The sequence below is a fragment of the Bactrocera tryoni genome, chromosome 3 (genome assembly GCF_016617805.1).
Source record: "Bactrocera tryoni isolate S06 chromosome 3, CSIRO_BtryS06_freeze2, whole genome shotgun sequence".
NCBI lineage: Eukaryota > Metazoa > Arthropoda > Insecta > Diptera > Tephritidae > Bactrocera > Bactrocera tryoni.
Genome location: NC_052501.1, coordinates 3,226,357 through 3,252,092, shown reverse-complemented (window position 1 = coordinate 3,252,092; position 25,736 = coordinate 3,226,357). Strand labels below are relative to the sequence as shown.

General features: G+C 38.6%; 1 protein-coding gene across 1 annotated transcript in view; it reads left to right on the top strand.

Annotated features, from left to right (window-relative positions):
• Nucleotides 1–25,736, top strand: part of LOC120772890 (homeobox protein orthopedia) — a 58,138-nt gene that overhangs the window by 19,636 nt on the left and 12,766 nt on the right. The window contains exons 3-4 of the mRNA XM_040101760.1: nt 1,872–2,107; nt 4,577–4,735. Of these exons, the coding sequence (XP_039957694.1) occupies nt 1,872–2,107; nt 4,577–4,735 (395 nt within the window). The remainder of the gene's footprint in view (nt 1–1,871; nt 2,108–4,576; nt 4,736–25,736) is intronic.

The following is a 25,736-nucleotide window of genomic DNA, read 5'->3' as shown; positions in this document are numbered from 1 at the left end:
GAGTTCAAAGTTTTATCTCAATTTGGTAAATGTTGGTGGTTTGACCCTACATCCCTTGGCTACCACACAAAAAATCGAACTGTTGGAAAATTTTTACTCTCATTTTCGGTTTTGGCAACTTTTCTAACAAAATTGTGAATCAGTAAAATACAATTTTTGATCATTATTATTTCGTTCTTTTGAGAAAAATTACATCTAATTAAATAACGAAAAAATCTGTTTTTTACGCAATCAAATTTAATTACTTGGGTTATATCGGCTCTGAATTTCATAATTTCAAACTTACATGGGCAAAAGACTACACAAAACTCATTTATTTCAAAAGCTGCTTCAGCATTCAGCTGAAATTTCTACAGATCCTTTGGCAAATTCTTAGTGAAATGTACTGCATCATTGGGTAAATTGAGCTTAGTCGTAAAGAGACATTGGTTTGCTGATGAAAACTTGACTCTTAAAGGGTATATAAAGAATCGAGACGCTCCTAATCCAGGTACGAGGTAATCATTCATGTAAAGCAGGACCATTTTAATTTTTGTTAATATAAAATGTTTTTAGACCTTTCTTATTGATATCTTCATCGATTTTTTTAGGATCGACTTGAAATTTAAACACTACATTCTTATTTCTTAAGCATGCATTCATTTAAGTCATTATTTTTTTTTATCGAAGCCATTGTAACCAGTTAGCATAAAATAAACTAACTGGCAAAATAAAATTAAAAAAAAAAACCTTAAAACCTTATTCTTCCCTATAGTTATCTCCCTACCTTTATTTGCTTCAACACAGCCACACAATGAGAAGCACCAAACAAATCGATTTTTCGGAATTACAAAAATACTTTATTAACGTTTAAGAAGACAGAGTAAAAGTTTTACACGCGATTTCCGACGGCGCTTAAAAAGATCCTCTCCTGCTGCAGTAATTTCGGCTTTCTCTGTAGATTAAACAAAAAATATTATCTACTTGAAAGTATTGAAAATTTAAAATTGTGACTTTTTAAGAAACCCGTTGAATTTTACCCAAAATGTTCGTCGTTTTAGAAATGCTGAAGATAGAGTAATGGGATCGTTTGTCTCAAGCAAAGATAAAAAGTGTAGTTTTATGAAAAACACATTTAAGAATAAACTGACGAAGCTGATTGAAGTGAGTGGCTACACTTTAGAAGGCAGCAACTCAATTTAAATATTCAGAATTTTTACTAAGAATATTAGTCAATCATTTCCCTACGACTAGTGGATTACATGGGCTTATGGGTTTCAAAAATCGATTTGGCTTACTAAATTCTACAACATCTCTAGAATATTGTCCTAAATTCTCAAGTTGATCTGGGTAATAGTTTCGGAGATGCAGCCTTGAGAACTTGTTCGCTCGAGGCTAGCTAGGCTAAGAGCTCCGTCGTTAAACTCGTTTATCTCGAAACTATGTTTATGAAGTCGGTTGGCAAGATTTCTCGAGAACTACTCAACCGATATTCTTGAAATTTTAAACAGATATTTGAATAAATGTTGTTTTTTTACGCGAGAAAACCCATATAACCATATAAAGTGTTTCAAGAACTAGAGTATTGGGTTTAGACTAAATTCAGAATCCCATCGGAACTGCCCTAAACAAAAAATTTTTACTGTGTGTACTGGCCTCGCGATTCATTGATTCATATTCATGAAATAGCTGAGGGGGAGTTATTGCATAATGTCGCTTCCAAAACTCAAATGTTTGATTCGATATGAGTGGTTTCTATTATATTTGTTCTTAAAGTACTCTTCGCACGTTTCAGAATTAAATAAATATGATATTTGAATTATATTTATACCATGGCTATGGCAAATAATAATAATATTCAATAAATAATTGATTACGGGTTTTCTTTGCAGGTCCCAAGGATTGTGATCTACCCAAGGCCGCAATCACGGCCTTGCACGCCGGCGTCAATAGTTTCGGCCAATTGCCGCCGAACGCGCAGAACCCGGCCGACGCGGTGCTGAACGGCGGCGGCGGGGGCGGCGGGGCGCGGCTGCACGTCACTGGCGGCCTCTGCGACACGCCTAATCCGCATCACAATAACAACAACAACAATACCAATAACAACAACATGCAACAGCAGGATCAGGTGAGCATGCAACAAGCAATGAAATGCAAGCCACAGCGATGCAGGCGCGGGCCAACGCAAGAAAAATTCATGAAAATTAAGAAAAAGTTGAAAAAAATTAAGTTAAATTGAGCTTCAAATGCGAATCATGCAACCGTCATCTCTTGTGCATTTTATAAAGCTCGTGCATCCTTTTTCTCAATACATACATATTTACACATTATTGAATGTTTGTTAATTCATATTCTCGATGTTTTTTCTTTTCTTTCTTTGCATTTCCTTCTTGCTGTTGAAAAACCAAATCGGGCATTTCTGAATTAATTTCGAACCAATGAAAACAAAACCGATTTTCATTTGTGTTGCGTTTGCCAAACATTTTCCTGCACATATATATGCATGCACATGTGCGTATGTGTGTGTATGTTATGTTGCGCGTCTATTGTGTTTATTAATTGGCAAATGAATGCGAAATGCGCGCACAAATCTGAATTCATTCATTCAAACAAACGAAAATTTATCGAAAAAATTGAAAAAGTAAGTGTATTTCTTCTCTATATTTGTAGTTGTATATGTACTTGTGTATGATTTATGTATATATGTATGTCAGGTAATATATTGTGGTATTTGTGTGAGTAAAGAAAAATTAGTTGAAGCAGTGAGTCAGCTAGAAGAACTTGGTGCAGGATTCGATCAAAATCATCGATTTGGTTTAATTTATGAAAATATTTAACGGTTTTTTGGACCCATTGAGTTTAAATCGATTTTTTTATGGACAATGCACAACAAATAAAAGACTCACTGATTACCTTAAAATAACATTTGATGTTTCGGTAAGCTACCGTGGGCTGAAGAAAGCGTTGGTAGCGGAAAATAATATTTAAACACAATTTCACGATTTTATTGATTAATAGATGATCAAAGTCAGTGCCGATAAATTTTTTGTAGTTTTTTCGAAACATAATTTTCACATTGAAAACAAAGTTTCACGTCGATTTTGATATATTGGGTAGTCGAAAAAGTCTTTTCGTATTTCGTCAGTAGATGTCTTTGCAGTCGTATATCTCCAGTGCTACCAAACACATTGTGTCATACCATAAGGTGTTAGTAAGGTGAGCTCTTAAGCTTCATTTAGAAATTAAATTCGTGAAAGTTGAAAAGAAGTTACAGCTCTTCAAAAAGAGTGCAAATAATGAAGAAATTCGCTTTATTTTGAAATTTTTGTATAAAAATAGAAGAATGCCAATGAAAATTGTGAAGTTTACGAAGACGATGCTGAATCAGTTCATGTAGAACAGCATCGGTTCGCTCGCTTCCGTTCTGGAAAGTTCGATGTGAAAGATGCACCTCGCTCTGGTCGGCCTATCATTGAAAAAGTCGATGAAATTATGGAAAACATTTACCAGGATCGTCACATAAACAACCGTGACATGGCTAAAGAACTTACCATTCATCATCAAACGCTTTTCAATCATCTAAAAAACGTTGGCTTCAAAAAGAAGCTCGATGTTTGAGTACCACAAGAATTGTCTGTGAAAAATTTAAAGGACCTAATTAAAATCTGCGATTCTTTGCTGAAACGAAATGAAATTGAACCATTTCTGCATGCACTGGTGAACGATTGATTCTACGTTTTACTATCAACAACTGATGAGATTGAAGCAAGCAATCGAAAGAACGACCAGAACTGATCAACAGAAAGGGCTTCGTCTTTCATCAAGACAACGCTAGGCCACACACATATTGATGATTCGGCAAAAGCTGGGAGAGCATGGCTGGGAAATTTTGTTGCACTCACTATATAACCCTGACCTTCCACCATCGGACTACCATTTGTTCCGGTCAATGCAGAACCCTCTTAATGCAGTAAAGTTGGCTTCAAGAGAAGCCCGTGAAAATTACTTGTCGTAGGTTTTCGTCGAGAAACCAGAAAAGTTTTACGCTGATGGAATAATGTCTTCAGCGGAAAAATGGCAAAAAGTGGTAGACCAAAATGGTACATATTTGTTTCAGTAAAGCTCATTATAATTATAAAAAAATAAATTGATGTTTGTTTAGAAATAAGAAAAGACTTTTTCGACTACCCAATATATATGATTACATGTACTCCGACGCTTCCATAATATGGTATGAAGTGTATAATTAATGGCCAATAACACTAGGCATTCTGGTTTCCAAGTTTAGGTAGCTCTTCTACTAAAGCAAACTATTTCCCTGGCTTTGACCTGAACCCCGCATACGGTTTTTACTTAAACAAGTATTGCATTGACAATAATGCCGGAATGACTAACGAAGCGAGGATGAATAGTTAGATTCCTAGATAGGTCCACAGCTCAGCAGATAATGTAATACTATAAATAACTGAAAAAGTTTATATTTTTTATATTTTATTAACGCAGATTGCTATAAGCTAGAATTTATTAATTACATAATGTTACGCAATCGCTTAAGTGGTAAATGGCTTACGTTCAACAGCGTTTCTATCTCTTGCAGAACTCGGATAAAAACAACAAGCAGAAGCGGCATCGCACACGCTTCACGCCCGCCCAATTGAACGAGCTGGAGCGGTGCTTCTCGAAAACACACTATCCGGACATTTTCATGCGCGAGGAAATCGCGATGCGCATCGGACTGACCGAGTCCAGAGTGCAGGTAAGTGCGCCAAAACCATAGAAGCTGGAAAGCCTAACATACTATTCTTGTGTAATATGTAAAGCGGACAGTTATATGCGTCGCCATTTGCAATCAAAATTGACAGCGAGTGCACTTTCGAAATGTTGCGGTTTCGAGCGCACAAATGTCGAAGTTGATTGCGGTTGTCGGCAATGGCAGCTACGCAAATATATTTGTCGGCTTAGAATAATAGTTGTCACCAGCGGCTGTGTTGCGCTGTTGTTGCTGCCAGCGTGCGTTACCGTTGTTTGTTTGTTTTCGATTTTTAGCTTCGCTTGCAGCGCTGATTCGGATGGGTCAACTGCCTGGTGTTTTCGAAACAATAATTTGATATTTTGGTGGTTTTGGTTGCAGTGCGGTTTTCGTCATCCATGTTGGGCTTGTTCAACATGACATTTCGTGGATGTTCAATAGTTGGTTATGTCCGATTTGTTGCATTAGGCCGCAAATTTGTTCTAAAATGTCATTGCGGCCTGAAAGGAGTGTTGTGATTGCTTTCGGATTGTGTTTGCAGTAATGGAAATACATACAGACGGTGTGATGGACAATAATAATTGAAAACAAATGCAATACTAATATACAAATGATTTCGAAAAGCGGTATTTTAAGTTTTCCTGTTTATTACTTCTGAAGAAACACATGAATATTCCACTAAGAATTTATTGAATTATTTCCTTTACTTATTTTAAGTACTAAACAGTTTTTATTGAACCCGAGAGCAGATATTATAAGAATATATTTTTGAACACTGAGAAATTGTACTGAGTTTGTGTGAAAACGGAGTACTTTGCAGGATTGAGTTATATAAATATACCTACAGGTATTTTGTAATGACAGATGGAGGTTCAATTGAAGCTGAAGTTTACACCATGTGACCATATGACGTCAACGATTTAGCGAAGTTTAATAGAGTCCTGATATTTATGTAATTCTGATAGTTCATCTAGTCTCTTGAACTGCGAAGCCCCTAGATACTTAAGAAGAGTTCTAGATAAAATCGGACCAAAGCAAGTGCTGTGTTTCAGCATCTCTCTAATGCCTACTTCCCTGCTCTTTCTGTTTGTGACTAGGCCAACAACTGTCCTGCAGTCTTTTTGAGACCGTGTAAGCAAAATTATGTGCGTTTTCCTTCCGTACGCCTCCCTGTTTCTAAGGACATTCTCTGACGCTTGGTTATTGACATATTTATTGGTGTTCTTCATGTCATTTCCTGCGTTATTATCGGCTTTCCCGAGCGCAAAGATTACCGCTTAGGAGGTATTGCACTATTCCGGGAGCTTAAAGGGTTGCATGAGATGGAGCTGCATGCATTAGATCCCCGCGTCCACTCCATCAGATCAGTCAATGTAGTTCCGTTTGTGAGTCGCGTGCTCCTATGCTATCTGGAAGTTCGAAATATTTCATTGTTCATGCTTCTTGAATTTTTCAAGTTTTTTTAGCATTTTTTTGTATTAGAATAGAATGTGAGCTAGTTTCTCAAAGGAGAGATATGAGTACGCGACCTATCTGATACTGACACACTCATTGAAATTTGGTGAATTTTGAAAATAAAACTACATAGTCCCTTTCCATTTCTAACTTTCCTTCTATATCTGGTCTCTTACACAATTTACATACCATATTCATAGATATAATGTTACATAATGCTACTATTTTTCAGGCAATACTGGACTACATCCTTCAAACAACCTTATTATCGCCTTTTTTATACCATTTCCACCTTATTTCCATTCTTTACACTCATAACAGATTTTGACTTCAAATTTAAATTTTCTGCTCACCTTTCTTTCGCTCTCGTTCTGTTAAAGTTTCCGTCGTCGTCGCCTGAAGTATGCTTTATAACGGTGCATAAAGTTAAATTTGTGTCGACCTGGCTTAAAAGCTGTTGGCTGCCACACATATTTTCAGGCTTTTATAGAAAAATGGAAGACACTGCAACCAGCTGAAAGGAGGCGAAGTACGTTTTTCTGCACAAAAACAAAAAACACACACATGCACACGAGGACGCTTTGCTCACTTAGTGGCCGACTGCCGACGCATTCGTGTGCTGGCAGCACATATCAGAAGTTACGATGGGTCCGACAGGCACTTTTGGTATTTCAATGCAGTTTTTCGACGCTTTCACACAACATGCACACACACTCACATACATAAACGTTTATGTAGGCACACACTGCTGTTTGTAGCACGAAACAAAGGAAGGAAGTGTGGGTGCTGGCATTATCCTCAACAGTGGGGCGGCCGGTGTGTTAGGTTAGCTGACAAGGGTGGGTTGTTGTATTTTGGTTTTTATTGTTGTTTTTGCCTCGTTGTTTATGCGACAATCGAATTTACTGCTTCATTAAATTTTGTGCTTCCGGCCAACGCACTGTGTCTCGGCAATGTATGGCTGTGTGCGTGGGTGTGAAGCGTGCCTTTGCCAACATTTTAATCCGACAAAGGATATTAATGGGCCGAGAAAAGAAGTTTTCGTTTACACACACACGCGCACGGGAATGAGTATTCTCACCCACACACACACATACAAGCGTGAGTAGTTAGCAAGCGCGTGACACTTTGTGGCAAAACTTTGCTTCCACAGCAAGCTAAGTGGCTGTTGTTGTTGTTGCATGCTGCTTTAGTATCACTTACGCTCTATGTGAGGCACTTCGCAGCGGCCTAAGAGCGTCAGCAAACAGGTGGCTAATTGCGTCTTATCTCGGCTAGAACTATGCTAAACTAAACAGCCCATAAAACAATTAAACGGGACCCCTACGGCGCTTCCGGACACATGTCTGCCGAATCCGTTTGATTATGCATGAATTCGGTTGAGTTTTTATTGCGAGGTGCTTGATTTACATATGCCAAAGGCGAGCTTAAAGAAATGCCAACGAATCGCGTGTAGTCTACTTCAAGGCGCACGAAGCTCATGCGTCGTTTTTTCGACAGCCAAACACATTGATATACGTTTTTTTACTTTCTTCGAGCTTGCGAGTGATAAATTGTTTTAATAATTGTAAATCAGTGTTTGGCCGACAGGAGGGTGAGAGAGTGAGAAAGGGCTGGGCAGCTAAAACGGTAAAAGACACTACGCCAAATCGGCTGGGTTGTTGGTGTTAATGCGCCCAACCCTGTGCTGGCACATACGCCACTGTTAAGGTCTAATGTCTGTATATCTGCCGGACTTCGCAGGCTACGGGCTGTTGTGTGGGGTGTGTGGCATCATTGTCTTCGTCGTCTAACAAAATATGTTTGATTTTAGGCTTACAATGTCAGATTGTCGGATTTATTTTGGACTTTAGTCGCATGCTGGCAGCCAGCAAGGACGGTGCAATGCTCAAAGAGGGGCGAAGGGCAATGCGGTGTGTGGGCTTATGGCTGTGCTGTTAATAAAATTAGCATATAAATTAACTTTGCCAGCGTGTAGGCAGGCTATCAATGACGCGCTGGCTACATTGTTGTTGTTGTTGTTCATATTATTATTGCTATATTTGTTGTAATTTTATTGTCATTGTGGCCAATTTTTCATGTTGTGTGCCATTAGTTGCTGTTGTTGTTGTTGTTGACGCTGTGTATATTCATCGATGTGCCATTTGGCAGGATATTAACGGCAGCGATGATTACAAAATGATTAACACATTTCACGTGTTAAGCCCTGCCGCAATTTAGCTATTTTGATTTTCGATTTTTTCGACTCACCGAGCGAAAGGGTGCGTTTGCGTCGGTATTTTTCGTACATGCATACATATATGTATGGATGTGTGTATGTATATATGTGTGTGTGTTTCTTGTTGGGCATGTGCTCGCTCACATGTTTAATATGCATACACATGCTCGGTCCTAAATCAATCGGCGTGGATTTGTAGCTAATGATGGGATAAAGACAGGATATTAAGGTAGAGCTTCGTGTGGAACATCTTACCCGAAAATGTAGTTGGTGCGCAACACTCGCTGCATAATAATTCTTGAAAAGTATTTTATACATGTGATTACATACCTATAAACATATAAATTATGAGTACATATATATGAGATTTAACACTAGGCCATACATCTCTTAGTGTGAGTTTTTTGTACAAACAACCATTGATATTTTATCGGAAGTATGACATTCCTTTGCATTATTTGCAAGCGAATCTCTGGGGTTTGTATTAAAATATTGTTTTAATTTATTTACAGATCATGCCTTTTATGAGTTTTAGCATGTGAGGTGTTTTTGATTAACTTGGGTACCCCTGAAGAAAATAAAACAAATATTTATTTGGTTCTCGGATCGAAGACCTACGAAGAGTTGCGGTTGGGCAAGCGCGCATTGCTCCTGAGGCGCAGATGCAGCGAGTCATTGTAGCTTCGATAGTTGAAGACCTACCGAAGAACACGTTGCCATCGATGCCCAAGCAACCGCTCCACATGTGGCCATAGACCTTTCGATCGTGGTATACAGCAAACCTGATGATACCTGACTTGCAGACCCAGACTCTACCCGCTAGGCGTCTGCATATCATGAGCACTCCGGGCAGTGTTAATTCTCCATTCCTATTCCAACGTAAGGTTGAGCCTACTGTGAGGCCTAAGAATTTGACCTTTTCAGACACCTCCAACTTTCTGTAAGTCCGGAAATGATCTTCGTTTTGTGAAAGGAACCACTGTTGTTTTTCACGGGTTGATGTTTAAATCAACCGCATTACACCACCCCTCAGCTAGACTTTAAACTATGTCGCGGAGAGTATTCTCAAATTATATTCTCCTGACACCGTCTACTCCTAGACAACTTCAGACTACAAGCAACGATTACCACCTATCCCTGTCTGCCTGTCTGTTAAAAAATTTGCGGCAAAAGAGTTTGTGAAAGTCGACGGGCCCAGTTTTTTGCTCATAGACTTTATAGTAAAGCCCGGGCAGCACGTCGAAGACGAATTTTTCTCTCTCGCACAGTGGTTCAGCCATCCTAGTATGCAGTGGAGTCTCTATCTGTCTGCATACTGGAGCCTCCCCTTCTATTTGTTTGGTTGCCTTGCTATCACTTACTCAAAATGCATTATAAAAACCAATTCGTAAGTCAGCGTCGTGATCTGCACCATCGTATCTAGTCGGAAAAAAGCCGAATCATCACTGAATTGTCGCGAATTTGTACATTTAAATCGGCATTCGATTTCCACTTTCCGCTTCTTACGTTTGTGTACAAATTATGTGGCGATGGCACGTGGAACTTAGGAGCTTGGTGAAACGCCCTTGATCCATTACAGTTCGAACGCCGCTCCAGCATCTGTCTGCACAGCTGGACGCCTAGCAAGCACCCTCAACACGCCGCGAAATTGACTTATCATCATTTTCAGAAATGCAACTTTTACGAACGAACACGCTGAGAGATTACTGGCTGCCTGGACGGCGCATCGTCGGAGACTGCTGTTGTTCCATTGTGTGGTTGTTTAACATTTATTGGTTTGTTTATTAAGTATACACACACACACACTTTGCTATGTTGTTGTTGTGCTTGTAAAGTAGCACGTGTCTTAAACAACCGACGGGGACAATGAATTTTTCGTGATTAATTCGCCGACGACGGCATGCGATGGGCGGTGGGTTTTTCGTCTGGCGTCCTGCTTGGCCTTGTGTTTGGCCTCAGTGTGAATAATAAAATTATAAATGTGTTTTTGTTTTTGCACTGCTGTTGTGTGGGTGTGTGTAGGCGTGTGGCACGGTTTGCATGTGAATAATTGTCTTTTGGGTGTGTTGCAACTTGTTTGCTCGGTGTTTTGAGTAGGTGTGAAATTCATAGAACAAAATCAGTTAATGTATATATTGGCATATGTTATTGCTACTAAAAGTGAACATGCACATCATGGTATATATAAATTTGTCTTAAAACTGAGCGTGAGTGATGGATTTTTTTTGTTTTTTTTGGAGGCTAGCCAGGAGTCTGAAAATGTGATTACTTTTTGTGACATTGATAATTTTGATATCAAAGATGGACCACACTGTTTTAATGGCCGAATTTCTATCTGCGAATCGCTACTGAATCGAACCAAAATCGATCTTGAAGCGGATGGTTATTGGTGATGAAAAGTGCGTCAAACGGTGGTTAGGATTGACGGTCAGAAAATATTAACTATGTTTTTGATGGGATTGTCAGATATTCAGTTACTATGAGCTGCTCCTTTGAAAAAATTTTTGATTCGGAACTGTACTGTCAAAAATTGGACCGTCTGAAGTAAGCATTTGCCTCGAAGTGAAGTGTGAGTATTGACTAATGGTGGGGAATTATGTTTCCTCAGGACAACTCCAGTTCGTTAGCAACGATAATGACTCATCTGAAGTTCCGCGAACTTGGTTGAAAAGCTCTTATGCAACCACCTAAAGCCTATACTTTAATGTGATGGTTAATTTTACTTGATCTCATATTAGATATATTTTATAATATTGGGTAGTCGGAAAAGTCTGTTCGTATTTCTAATCAAACTTTTTATTTTTTTATATTTATAATGAACAAAATATGTACCATTTTGTCGACCACTTTTTACTATTTTTCCGCTAGAGACATTATTCCATCAGTTTTTCTCGACGAAAAACTGCAACAAGTAATTTTCACAGGCTTTTCTTGAAGCCAACTTTACTCCATTAAGAGAGTCCTGCACTGACCGAAACAAATGGTAGTCCGATGGTGCAAGGTTCGGGCTATATGTTGGATGCATCAAAACTTCCCAGCCCAGCTCTCCCAGAAGCCCTTTCTGTTGATCAGTCCTGGTCAATCTTTTTCATAGTTTCATCGACTTTTCAAAGAAAGGTCGACCAGAGCGAGGTAATCTTTCACATCGAAATTTCTAGAATGGAAGCGGGCGAACCATTGTTCGTGCTACACGAACTGACACAGCATCGTCTCCGTAAACTTCACAAATTTCATTGATGATTTTCGTAGCATTCTTCCCTTTTTATACGAAAATTTCAAAATATCGCGAATTTCTTCGTTATTTTCACTCATTTTTGAACAGTTGTAACTTTTTCTCAACTTTCTGAATTTAAATTATTTTTGGCTAAATGAAGCTTAAAATCTGACCTTTCCAACACTATATGGTATGACACAATATCATTGGTAGCACTGGAGATATATGACTGCAAAGACATCTAATAAAAATAAACGAACAAACTTTTTCGACTACCCAATATTAAACATGATTCTATGAAAATCGAGGTTAATAAAAATAGCTTAACGATTTCCGCTGTTTTCTCAGTTCAATTGAACAGTATTTGTAAAATAGTATATATTTCTTTAAATAATTCGAATATCTACTCCGTGAAATCAACAAAAGTGTAGTAGGTTCACAAATATGCATACCCTTAGCTTGAAAAAACCCCACTAGTAAAAGAAGGCACAAACACACTCTCACTTTGAATATTCATAAATATAGAAAATAAGAAAACATTATCTTTTATGTTGTTTGCTATGGCTTTTCATTTAAAATTAAATTAAAATACGATGCCATGGATATGCTCCACTTCACGCCACACCACTTGGCGCCAACGCTCGCCATCAGCCACGTTGAGGGCAAAAAGTACAAGCACAAAGCATTCTTAAAAAGCAATAACAAAAACAATAAAAACAAATCAGCAACTCAACCAACTAAACAACCACTCCACAACCATCCCTACGACAGCGGGGCAAATACACTCACACACACACACATACATAACGGTTTTCATGGCATTTGACTTTGTGCTGCCAGCTGAATATCTCGCAGCGTTATTGCCCACATTTCAAGTTGAGTATTCAAAGCAAATTGCAGTCAAACAAAAGAAGAATCTAATGAATGAATATTCCAAAAATGTGAAATTGGAAAAGCGAAAAACTGCGAGTCGAAAATGTTGCATGTTGCTCCTATTGGAAACAGCTGAAAGGCATGCTGCAAAATGGTGGCATTCTGCCACAAATTGGGGGCGGACGCCAATGGCAACCGAACGGAAGCTGCGTAATGGATACTCACACACGCACACGCCGAGTACTATTCGACGAGCAGTTTTTGTTTGTAGAAAAAATTAAATAGAGATGAGACGAGCGTATAAAAAATAACATATTTCATCTTTATGCCCCACCACGCCATGTGGCAATAGGTATTTCCAATACACACCCACACACCAATACACTTACACATGCGATAAGAGCAGTTTTTTCACTAAAACGACATTTTGATTAAATTTTATATGAGCTGCCCGACTTTGTTCTAGCGAAGTTTTGTAGAAACGCAGATATGAAAGGTGAATTGAGGATGGCAACGGTGGACTGTAAGAAAATATTATGAAAAAGCTTTGCCTTTTAATGGTCGCTTATGCTGTGGGGGGTGAGCAGATTAAGTTTCTCAGAAGCTCTTTGATGCTTTGCGTGCGAGCTCTTTTAAAATGTATTCAAGTACAATTTCCCTCATTCCTTTTTTTTAATTCATAAATTATCTTAAGAGATTGCGTAGAATTAAAAATTACTTTATGATTTATTTTATTATTTGTATTGAGCATGGGAAATGGGATCTAAATTCAAAAGGAATAACCATTAGATCTTTATTTAACGAAAAAGTGTTTGTGTCAATGTGAAACTGCAATTTTTTTTAGTTTTTTTCCAAGGAAAAATCTAAGGAAATCGTCTTTGTACTCGAAGAAAATAATATCAATTTCGTTTTCGAGCGCTTTCAGGTATCTATTAGTCTTTTTAGGGCATATTTGGGGAGGATGTTTTTAAACTCTTGCAATTTTTCTTAACAAGGTATAATAGCTTTCATCACTAATCGGGATAGATATAGAGTTATATACCTATAAATGATCAGGATGACGAAAAAAGTTGAAATCCGGTTGACTGTCTGTCTCTATCCGTATGTCCCTACAAGCGATAACTTGAGTAAAAATGTAAAAATTAAGATATCTTTTTAAATATAAGAAACTTCGAACACGCGCTTCTTGACACTCAAACGTCGGTTTTTTTGATTGAGATTGTGATTGACATTGACATGTTTTGTATATGTTCCTTCGTCCAGAAGATGGAACCGTATCATTGTCACGGCCACAAGACGCCATTTATCAAAAACCTATAAAGAGCTTTAACTAAGCTCCAAATCGCGATACAAAATTTAAATGTGGTGCATGCGATTGCAGTGGTGAAGGCATCGTTGGCTGCTCCCTAATAAGTTTAATGTATATACATACATATCTCCCAAACCCCTTAAGGTAAATCAACTACACTGCACAGAGCAAATATAATTTTAGCGTCACCTTAGAACGTGAGAGAAATTGTTGAAATCCACAAACTACCCGCGGCTGGGCTAAGAACTATTGAAAGCTCGATAAATAAGTAAATAAAAGTATCAGCGGTGAAGACCCATATCTCGAAACGTGCTCGACCAATATCATCCAAATTTTGATTCATAATATTAACCTGATCTTATCTTAGAGTACGAAATTGGACAACAAACAAGCTTCTTCTTCTTCTTTAACAACAGCGCGCCAGTCGTTTTTTCTTTTCGCTATGTGGCGCCAATTGGATATTCCTAGTGTAGCCAGGTCCTCCTCCACCTGGTCTTTCCAACTGAGTGGAGATCTCCTCTTCCTCTGCTTTCCCCGGCGGGTACTGCGTCGAATACTTTCAGATCCAATCCAACAGTTTTCGTCCATTGGACGACATGACATAGCCAGCTTAGCGGCTGTCCTTTAATTCGCTGAACTATGTTAATGTCGTCATATATCGCATAAAGCTCATCGTTACATCGAATGCGGTATTCACCGTAGCCAATGCGGAAAGGACCATGAATCTTCCTCAGAACCTTTCTCTCGAAAACTCGAAAACGAGGGAATAACGAGTGACTTATAGAAATCGGTTTTTGTTCGTCGAGAACAATTGCCTACTCCGAAGTAGCCAAAAGATTGGCAAGAGTTATTCTGTGTTGGATTTCGAAGCTAACATTATTGTTGGTGTTAATGCTGGTTCCAAAATAGACGAAATTATCTACGACTTCAAAGTTATTACTGTCAACAGTGACGTGGAAGCCTAGTCGCGAGTGCGACGATTGTTTTTCTGATTACAAGGGATATTTTGTCTAGGAAATATTACCTTTTAAAATTTTTTACTCTGAGAAATTTGAATTTTTCAAATTTAAAGTTTTTCTTGAACACTTCAGTTTTAACTTTTCAAAATAGTTCAGATGAAAAAAACCTCATAAGCTTTAGTCTGAGTTTGTCTTGCAAATCAAAGTCAAATCGATTCTTTTATGATTTATTGTGGGCCACTATCGTCATGAGCTTATATTTACTTATTTTCTGGAGTGTGTTTGTGAGCAACTTTCAAATGTTCTCATTAAGCATTTAAAGAACTCCGGGCTTTATTCAACATTTTCAAGCACAGATGAACCTTGATGCTGGACGGGCAAAATAGTCAAAGGGTGCAGCTTAGTTTTTTAATTCGGCATTGAAATTTCGTTCCGTAATGTACCTCTAGATCATTCGAAGAAGTGGTGCTTAAATTGAGTTTAAGGATAATGTTTGTACTTTAAACTCTGCGTTGAGACCAATTAACTCAAGTTTTATTGCCATAAACGAATATGTTACCGTAGCACTCTTATTAGTAGTACCTCTCCCTTCTTCCCCAAGGTGACATGAGGTATATTTCAACGCAGTTAAATGAAATCAAACATCGATTTATCATACAACGTAGCTACGGCGTAACATTAATTGGTTATAAGTGTATATCCAAAGTTTTTATTTATGCCCCATGTCATAGAACCCGCTAAAGTTGTTATAGAAAGATTGTAATACACATTCGTTAAGACTTTAAAACTAAACCTACGACGTTGTCGGCTCAAAGCGAAACACAAAACGGCACAAAAACACACAAATGTCATTTAAGAATATTAAAGGACATAAAGAAAATCTCGCACGCATTCGCTTTATGGCAAATGAAGCAATTTTCAAAGCTATTCCGCTGATACGGTAAATTTCATTGAATTGTCTATGGCTGATGTGCGGTTGTGGCAAGCTGAAGTACGAACGCATATGTTTGTGTCATCGTGTATGCGATGGAGATGCGAAAAACGCGATTTTTTAAGAGAGAAAGCAACGAGTGGGAGACCATACAAATGCGTTTTTATATGAAAATGCAATCAAATAAAAAATTGAAATTTTCACAATGCTTAAGAGCGGCGGAAAATGGGAAAATATGAAAGGCAGTTCATATTAAATTCCACAGAACACTTTTATCCAAACAAACTAAACTGGAAACAACAACTAACTTCCAGCAAATTTTGCACAACGCATGCACTTTCCCGCACAGCGAGTGTACCGGCGCCAAGAGTTCATTGGAAAGCCTCGAATATGAAGTTTCGTTGGCAGCGAAACGACAAAACAAAACCTCCGCCACCCACAACACATGCTCAAACATACAGAGCAGCAGCTTAGCAGCGCGCATGCGTTCTGCTGGCTGTTTTTCTTGCTCTCTGCCGCCGCTTGGGATTTGCTGTTTCATCCGCCTGCGACACACCTGCTTTTAAGGGTTGCTAAAAATGCATTGTGTTTGCTTTTACAGCTCGCTTGTGCGCTATTGTGAATGGTTCGCTGCGCTTTGTTTGCAGGTGAAATTCTGCCAACATTCCACGCTTGCCTCCACCCATGCAGTATTGGTGTCTCAAAAAATAAAGAAGACGTCAGCGCACTTCCGGTTGCCACTGACAATCACTGCTTTGGGATTTTGATTTGAAATTCCTGAAACAATTGACGACTACAATACAAACAACAAAAGCGACAAAGTGTCGGAATAACAGCGCCTAACTTACAATGTACACGTATACTGTATTTATGTTTGGTAAATATGTATATATGCTCATATGTATGGATGTATGTATTAACGCATTTCGAGCATGCAAAGCTTTCGCTTCACTTCACTTTGCTCTTCGGAACGCTAATAATTTAAGGGAAAATAAAATTATTGCCGAAATTAAAAAATATTAACAACAACAAGAAGAAGAAACGTCACTTTGATAAATTTCTTTTAGTGGTCGCTTCTGAGCACTTTTTCTAAAGATCACCTTAGTGATTTTTGAGTTTAGCATGAGGCTTTTGACTAAAAATGCATTTTTCAATTATTCAGGAGTTTTCTTTGAAGAGTTCTTTGAGGTCTACATGTCGAAAGTTTGGTCTAAAACAATACAAGCACGTTAAGTTCGGCTGAACTGAAGCTATAGTACCCTTCACAGGTGAATTTCATATACAGTAGTATAAAAGGATAAGATAATTTTATCTATCATGGAACCAACGTTAACACCAACAACTACGTCAGCCTCGAAAGAATAGTTCAGCGAATAAAGAGACAGCGGTCATGCCGTCCGAAATACTCCAGCTTTGAGAGTATTCGACGCAGTACCCGCCGAGGGAAGCAGAGAAAGAGGAAGACCTCCACTCTGTTGGAAAGACCAGGTCGAGATACTTGGCTTCGCTTGAAATCTCCAACTGGGATCAAACATCGAAATAAAGAAGACGAGCTTAAAGGAATAAAAAAGTCTTTACCTTGATTTGGTCACGTTGTTCGGTCAGTTTGCATGATAGCTATACGCTATAATAGTCCTTGGATAATAACTCATGCAAAATTTCGAGAAGACACCTTGTCAAATACCAAAGTTTTTCATAGAAGCCATGGATTTGATCGATCAGTTTGTGTAGCAGCTATATGCTTTAGTGGCTTCGACGAATAAGCTGCTCTTTTGGAATAAAATATATCGAACACTGAAGAACTATTCTCGTATTGTTCAGATTGGCTTAATATAGGATTCTTCTCCTCCTCCCAAATTGTTATAACGGGTTACAAAAGCTTGGCGATACTGCTGCAATTTCACGTTCGATATTTGTACGAAGTTCATCAATTGTCGCTGGTTTTTTGGCGTACGGCGTCAAATCACACGACCGAGGCGGCCAATTGATTGGGCCATTTCATGAGAAAACACGTTCACCAAACTTGGTTTTCAATAAATAGATTTTGACACTCTCTGCATGGCTAATGGTGCCGTCCTGTTGGAACCACATATTGTCCAAATCCACATCATCCAATTCGGGCCAAAAATATTTGGTTATCGTCTTGATCATCACGGAAGAAGTACGGCCCAATGACGCCGCCAGCCCACAAACCGCAGCAAACCGTTTTTATTTTTGATGCATTGGGGATTCATTAAGTACGTGTGAATTGCTGTCTGACCAATAACGCTAAGGAATATTCTCGACACTACGGACACTTCTTTATCTCACTGGCACCGGATTGTCCCTGTGGATTCAAATTTTTTCACTAGACCCTGAATTTTTGATCTGACAGGACGATTATAACAACCATAAATTGGACGTAGCGCTCTTTAAGTTAAGGCCACTGACTCCGAATTTCGGTAATAAGTTTTAATAATTTCGATTCGTTGTTGGATCGTATATCTCTCCATGAAGAAATGACAAACCTTACTGAAGAGAGATGTCAAAAGAACAGGTAAAAATATGGCTGTCGTTTGCTGTCACATTCGGTCTACTTTTGTAGCGTCTCTATTGAAAAAACCCATTAGTTATTTCAGAAGCAAAGTTATGTCTAGGAATAACTTGATAGAAGAGAGTCATAAACCATATGAAAAGTTTATTAAAGTAAACTAGAGGAAAAAGAGCAAGAAACTGGAAAGAAGCTGAATCGAAATGATAAACAAATTTAAAGCTGCACAGTTTTTTTCGAAAGAATTAAACTCTAACTCGTTCCATAGCTTCGCAACCTCAAAACCTTCGCTCAAACTTATAAACAACCGTTACTACTGAACACGAAAGTGAAATAAAATTGCAAAAGTTGTGGCCGAAAGTAGGAAAATAAATCCCGAAACAGAGATGATGAAAAGTTTCGACCAAACCCCCAGGGAAAGAGACAAAGAACACACGGCGAACGCAGCGAAGCGCATTCGTGGGCGTAAAGCCAGTGAACACCAAAAAAAAGGAAATAAAAGCAAATATAAATGAAATAAATGGCGGCGGTGGGTTTGTGGTGGCGCAGCAAGTGTCGCTTGGCTTGATCGTAAAGCAGGATTTAAAGGATACCATAAAATAAATCGACTCCATTCGCACCGTCTTTGGGGATAACACACCGCAAACAACACGGCGTAAGTGAATGTGAGTGTTTTCATAAAAATGCTTTTGGCTTTTGCTTTCCGCCGGCTTGCCAAGCTTTCATTGAACGAATCGGCAACCCGAGTGTGTTTGTGTGTGTGCATTTGTATTGTGTGCGAGTGTGTGGGCGCTGCTTGAATTTATTTGCAATTTCATTGTGTCCAATAATAACAGCAAACGCCAAGGCGCACATAATAAGAAGATTTCATGCGAAAATGCTTCGCTAAATGAAAAGATATTGGCCGAAAAGCGATTTTCATAAACCACTCAATGCGCATTTAAAGTAAACGAAAGGATAAGCTGCCCGCTCACCAGCTCACCAACTCACTAGCTCACCAACGGGCAGGACGTCCGCCGGCAAGCACGGTGGATACAGTTATGTTGGTATGTGTGCGCTGAACTCATAAACTCGAATGTGTAAGTAAGTGGCTATCGAACGCTTGTGCGATTGTTTGTACAAACGAAGGAGCCGCTGAGGCAATTGGAGGCTATAGTTGTGGACTGGGGCAATACTTTGCGGGCAATAATGCAGTTGATAACCGATAACGGTTGCATAAAGCTGATGACATTTTCATTGCGACATGTTGAGTAGCTTCGCTTCGATTTTACAGCTTTTCTCGATACTGTGGCTTTGTTGCATGAGCAAAAAGATTGATTGTTGACATTAAATCGGTCTGCAAAGCCTGTCGAAGCTGAAGGAAAAAATTTTGTGGTAAATCGGAAACAAATTGAAAAATGGAAAAGATGAGTCGATAAGTGCTGGCAATGTTGCGGCAATACTTGGAAATCAAATTGAATTTTGATTACGGCACGTTGTGCAATAACGCTTGCCACACGGCGTTGCAAGTGTTCGGCTTTTTTGCATTTTTGTGCTGGTTTTGGACGATATTGAGTTCTCTGATGGTACTCTGATGGCGCCGCTTATGAACAATTTCATATTTGCTTTGTAAACTAATCAAAATTTCATTTGTGTCAATCTTTTTCCGTTTTTGCTGTTATTGTTGCGGCCAGCGCTCGATAGTGCCACTTACCGCAGCTGTAGCGCATTGTTGCCACGTTGGCGTTGTTGTTGTTGCAGCCACTTGCTTTGCATGCGCGTGCTTGTTTTGCCTGTTGTTGTTGTAATCGCGAAAATGTCATTGCATTTGTCATATGCTCTTCAAAATACCCTGTTCACCGTGTGGTTGTTGTTGCTGGTTTTCGCGTACGCGATTTTATTGAAAGTTGTTAATTGAATTTGAATTTGAATGGATTTTTGATGTTTTGTGCGCGGTGAACGGAATTATTTGTGTTGTCTGATGTGCACATTTTCCTCACTCGCTTTGACATCAATATTTAATATTGTACTTGGAAAGCGGAAGCTGAGTTCGTTTGAAACAGCAAACTAAATATTATGGCATCCCAAGGCAATTTTTGGGGCTTAATTTGTCCTCGTTGGTAACTTTTTACACTTCTCAGGATTTCATAAGGAAAATTTTTTAGCTGTCTGGTCTAAGGACATACCAGTGGCACTCTCAAGATCGTTGAATAACATTTGAGTTTCGAAATTTCAGATCGCTAACACACTTTACTATACATGTTTTGGCTTTACGAGTTCTGAGGAGAAATTTAGATTTGGCAACCTCAGTGATGCAATCTGTTCACTCACAACTTTAACATTAAGTTTGATATCTTAATGGTGTACATATTCAGAACGTTTGGACATACAGGGTTTGGACTGAGTCGATTTACAATTCTTTAAAAACTTTCAAAGTAAGCTCCTTCTGCATCGACGCAGTACTGGCAGCGCGATTTCCAAACATTGAAGGCGCCATGGAAGGCAACGACCTCTTCCCAGCACTCCAACAAGGCCTGGAGCCACGGAAAAACACCACTTCTTGCTAAAGCAATATTTGGGTAAGCCTGCTTGATCATATCAAACGTCTCTGTCGCAGATTGACCAAGTTTCACACAGAATTTAATCGGGTACCTCTGCTCTAACGAACGCTGCGTTTTCGGCTTGCACCACTCACAGAAACACGTCGTGCGAAAATGTTTGTCTTGATTCTCCAGGTGCTGGGAGACAACTGACCAGCCGCTCGTTCGTTAGCTAGGAACGTCCTCTACCGAATGCAGTCGGTATTTTTTTCCGGACAAACCCTGCATAAGCGCTAATTGTGTTGCTTACAGTAACTTAAAATATTCATGTCGGCCAAAAAATGCAATTAAATCGCGAACATTTTTGCGCGATTATTTTTCAAAAATGTCACGGTAGAGAATACGCAGTTTGTCGATAGCCCAAGAAAATGTTCTTGTCGATTGGTCAGAAGAAGTTTTGTTTGACTGGTTTCTAAAACCCAATGTTGACCCAGCACAATCACTTTTTAATCTTACCGCGGGTGGGATATTGAAAGATGTGAATAACGTTAGTCAGAAATTTTTTTATTTCCCCACCCGCGGTAAGATGAAAGATTAAACATTTGGTTATACAAACCAATCAAACATTTGGTCTTCGAGCTGGATTAGCATTACGTCGTTCGAACTGTAAGCGTTTGTTGTTTTTGCTGATGTGACAAAGTTTTGCTGTGTTACTTTCGGTCTTAATTATAGCTTGTTGAGGCAAATAATATATTATTTACCTTGAGCCATCTTTTTAACCTCCTTCATAAGCCCCATCTCCAGATAAGTATTAAAAACGATAGCGGTGCTTATAAACAGTCTATGACATCGTAACAGGCAATGAGTCATGGATTTAAATGTATGAGCCCAAAAGTGAAGAGCAGTCGACTGTATGGGTGTTTCAAGATGAGCCGAATCCAACAAAAGTTGTTCGCGCACAAAGCACTTCCAAACAAATGGTAGCCTGTTTTTTGGAAAAACTAGACATCTGGCAACCTTATCACTAGAAAAACGTGGTAAACTAAATTCTGAGTAATTCGCAACCTTTTGTTTGCCAGTTGTCTTTCATCACTAAATCAGGAAAACCAACCGCCGAAGACGGATCCGTATGTTGATTGGGATCGGATCGTTATTCTCGTACTTAAAAAATATACTAAGATGTCAATGTTTTTCTGCACTTGAAGAGACGGTTGATGCGTTCAGAACACATGTTTTGGAGGATCCTCAATTAGAGCGGTAAAAGTGTTTCGACGATTGGTATAAACGCATGCAGAAGTGTATATACAGGTATTCTACTGAATAATGTTTTTAGAAACTAAGCAGGGTTCTTCGATGATTAATATTTCTTTTTGTTCCCTAATACTGAAATGTAAAAGGCAATCCTCGTATTTTAAAATTCTCGAAGAAATGGATATCAGTAAAATCCAATAATGAATCACTGAAACTTCAGGATAGTCTTCCTTTTAGAAAAGCTCGAGTACTACAATACTGTTAAGCATTAAATTAGGATCTTAAGATCGAGAAAACTTGCCTAAAAATAATCATACGTAACTGTCAACGAAAGAAACAAATTATCATGTTAGTCTCAGAGAGCGAAAGTAGAGGCTTCCCGCGTGGTCTATAGCAGGAAGCACTTGCCAAAAATATCGAACCAAAATACGCGAATGGATTACAAAAAGAACTTCGAGAGGGAGGGATCGCGTTAAATTTGGCATCCCGACCATTATCAATTTTTCCGATATAATTTAATACCAATCCTAATGAAGCTTATAATAAATATATGAATCTTTATTCGACCCAAAACTAACTTATTTAATGATGATTACTTTAGAATATGTCAAAAACCGCTAAACAACATACATTTTTATATATAGAATATTGGCTAACATAAAAAATATATGACTCCTTATGGCGGAATGCACAACTATTTTGATAAATTGTTAGGACTGATAACTAAGCTGCAACTTTCTTGAACATATATTTCCACTTAGGCAAGTAATATTTAAACCGACTCTGAAGACCACTTCAACACTGCTGACTTTTTGACCACGAACCTATCAACTAGCATTGTTAGCTGCAGAGGACCACCTCAACAAACAAAAAAAATTAAACAAAAACAACAAAGGCGTAAAGCCAGCAGCTAGAACATAAATCAACAAAGCAAACAGCAAATTGGCAAATCTGGAGCGAATAATAAATGAAGTTGAAGTTCATGAAAAGGCAATAATGCGGCTAATGCCTTTGTGGCAGGACACGCCGTGGCCGTGGTCACAACACAAATTGAGAGGGTGCAAAGGCATTAAGCGCGCCCAGGCACACGCACACACCGACTGCGGCGTAAGAACATATGCGCGCTCGCTGGCAAATAAAGGAAGTGAAATAGCGCGAAATTGCAGCAGATAACCGAATAAATAGAAATGGCAGAGGGTGAAAATGATATCCGTCTGCGAGCAAACGCATGAATCTGCGGAAGGGAAGCGGCCAAACAGCAAATGAGCAGTGAAAAAATACAACAACAACGCTATTGTTTAGGGAAGTGTTTTGATTTGATGCTCTTCGTTGCGTTATTGTTGGTGTTATTGCCGCTGATGATGCGGTTTAATGGCGGTTAAGGGAATATTATGAACCTGTTGGGTTGCTCATCAAATGAGCCAGCAGATTGCGCCGTAAACACCACAAGCGAAGTGTGAATGCCAAATGTCAAGGTTGTTCTTGCCGCCGTTGCTCCGCTGCTAAGCCATAGACACACACACACACGTATGTACGCAAAGACTTTGATGTGGCAGCAGTTGTTATTGTTGTCGTCATAACCCAGGGGTGTTCGATGGCGAAATATGCTTTTGTGGCTGACAGCAACTAAAATAAATGAAAGCTCTGTTCGGTAAGGGAGAAAAAACAACAGGAACATGAATTGTGTTGCTGTTAGTTGCTGTACTCTTTATGTTGCAACATTAATTGTGCATTATGAAAATGTGTTATTAAACACCTGTTATTATTATTGTGGCGCATAATTTATTGATTGCTCTTCTATTTCGTTTTGGGTGAGTTAATATTTGTTTGTTGTCTCAGCGAAATACACGCTTCGTTTGCATTCACTGGGGCATTAATTTTTTTTGATTGTGTTCTTGAACTAAGCAATTCCGCTATTCATTCAATAAAATCTTATTAACTAGTTTTATTACTATGGTTTATTGCGCGTCAACTAAATTTGTATAAAATCATCCTTAAATGAGAAATATGTGATATAATGAGTTGATGTGAAAACGTCAAACAAAGCTTTGACGAATTTCATTCATATTCAGCGTCAGGCCACATAATTTTAAGAAACACTTCGCCCTACTTATGGTCATCACAGTCGGCCTATTGATCATCCATTTTGAGACCCAGCATTCATTATTGCGTAATATACGACCCAATAGACCATATCCAGCAGGCAGTAAAGAAAATATAGCAGCCGTAGCTGAGAGTGACTTGAAGTTGAAGCTCGTGATTTCGGCGAGACGGCGCCAATTCTCACACATCGCATCAATCAATAGATTTATTGAGAGAACTTTTCGGTGAGCGTTTCACGCTTTGCGCCGGTCGATTGGCTACCAAGATCGTGTGGTATCACACTGTGAAACTTTTTCCAGTGGGTATATGTAAAGCCTAAAGTCCATGCGGATAATGCCGCTTCGATTCAGGCCTTGGAAAAAAACATGACGCGTGTATTTCGCCATTTGCCAGTCGAAATGCTCAAACGAGCCATCGATTATTGAACTCAATGATTGGAACATTTGAAAAGTATACGCGGCCAACATTTGAGAGAGATAATCTTCAAACAAAAAATGCCAAAGAATGTTTTTTCAAATGATAACAAACGTTCTCCATTAAATTTGAAGTTTCTGTGTTCTTCTTCAAAAAAGTAGGGAACCTCGAATTACTATAGATCACCCTTTATGTGTTATATGAGAGTGCGGTCAATTCATGGACTAAATTCACATATTTTCAGCATCAAAATATATTATTTTGAAGATGGAGTGTTCAAATTTGCAAACATATCTTACATATGGACTGCCATATATATATGTATGTAGTAGTTATTTGGTATAATGTCAATCGGTGTTTGAAAATTCTGATATTAGATATATGGAGGCGTGAGCAAGTTTTCACTTGACTTCACTTATTTGAGGCGCATCATGGCTTGCGCTGCCTTTTTTCTTTTTTTTATAAAAAAATTTCAAAATATAGCGAATTTCTTTATTATTTTTACTCATTTTTGAACTGCTGTAACTTTCTTCAACTTTCAACTTTTAAAGTTTTTTGGTTAAATTAAGCTTTAAATCTCACCTTTCCAACCATATAGTGATGACATGACAGATATATGTACGACTTCAACGACATCTATTGACAAAATACGAAAATACTTTTTCGGCTACCCAATATATTAAACCGATTAAGGAGCGGTCCACCTTTTAAAGGTTTTAAACCACAAGTGCTCCTTCCATAAAGTGGTTTTTTATACCAAATTTCAGTATTCAATTGTATTTCAATTGCTGCTAAGTTATAGCTATTGATAGTTTTTCGATTAATGACCTTTAGTGGGATGGCAGATGGACCGGAGAGCATGTGTACCAAGTTTCAGCGAGATATCTTAATTTTTTCCGAAGTTACATTTTCCAAGAAGGCTCGCTTAAATAAAAAATTTGAACACCGTTAACATCAGTGGGAGCATCTTCCTAATACTAAAAAACAGTCTTAAGGGGGGAGCCTGCTTTAGGGGCTTCAAAAAATCGATTTTTTTAGGATTTTTTTGAGAAGGAAAGAAATAAATGATTAAAGCGGAATGTCTAGGGTTTCTAGTTATATATTCAAATATCATTCGCAAATTTTGCCCGATACAGGTCGCAATTTCTATCTGAAACAAAAAATTCAGGGAGATTCACATTTGTTAATAACTTATGTTCTAGTTTAACTAATAAAATTCCAAAAATAGTGA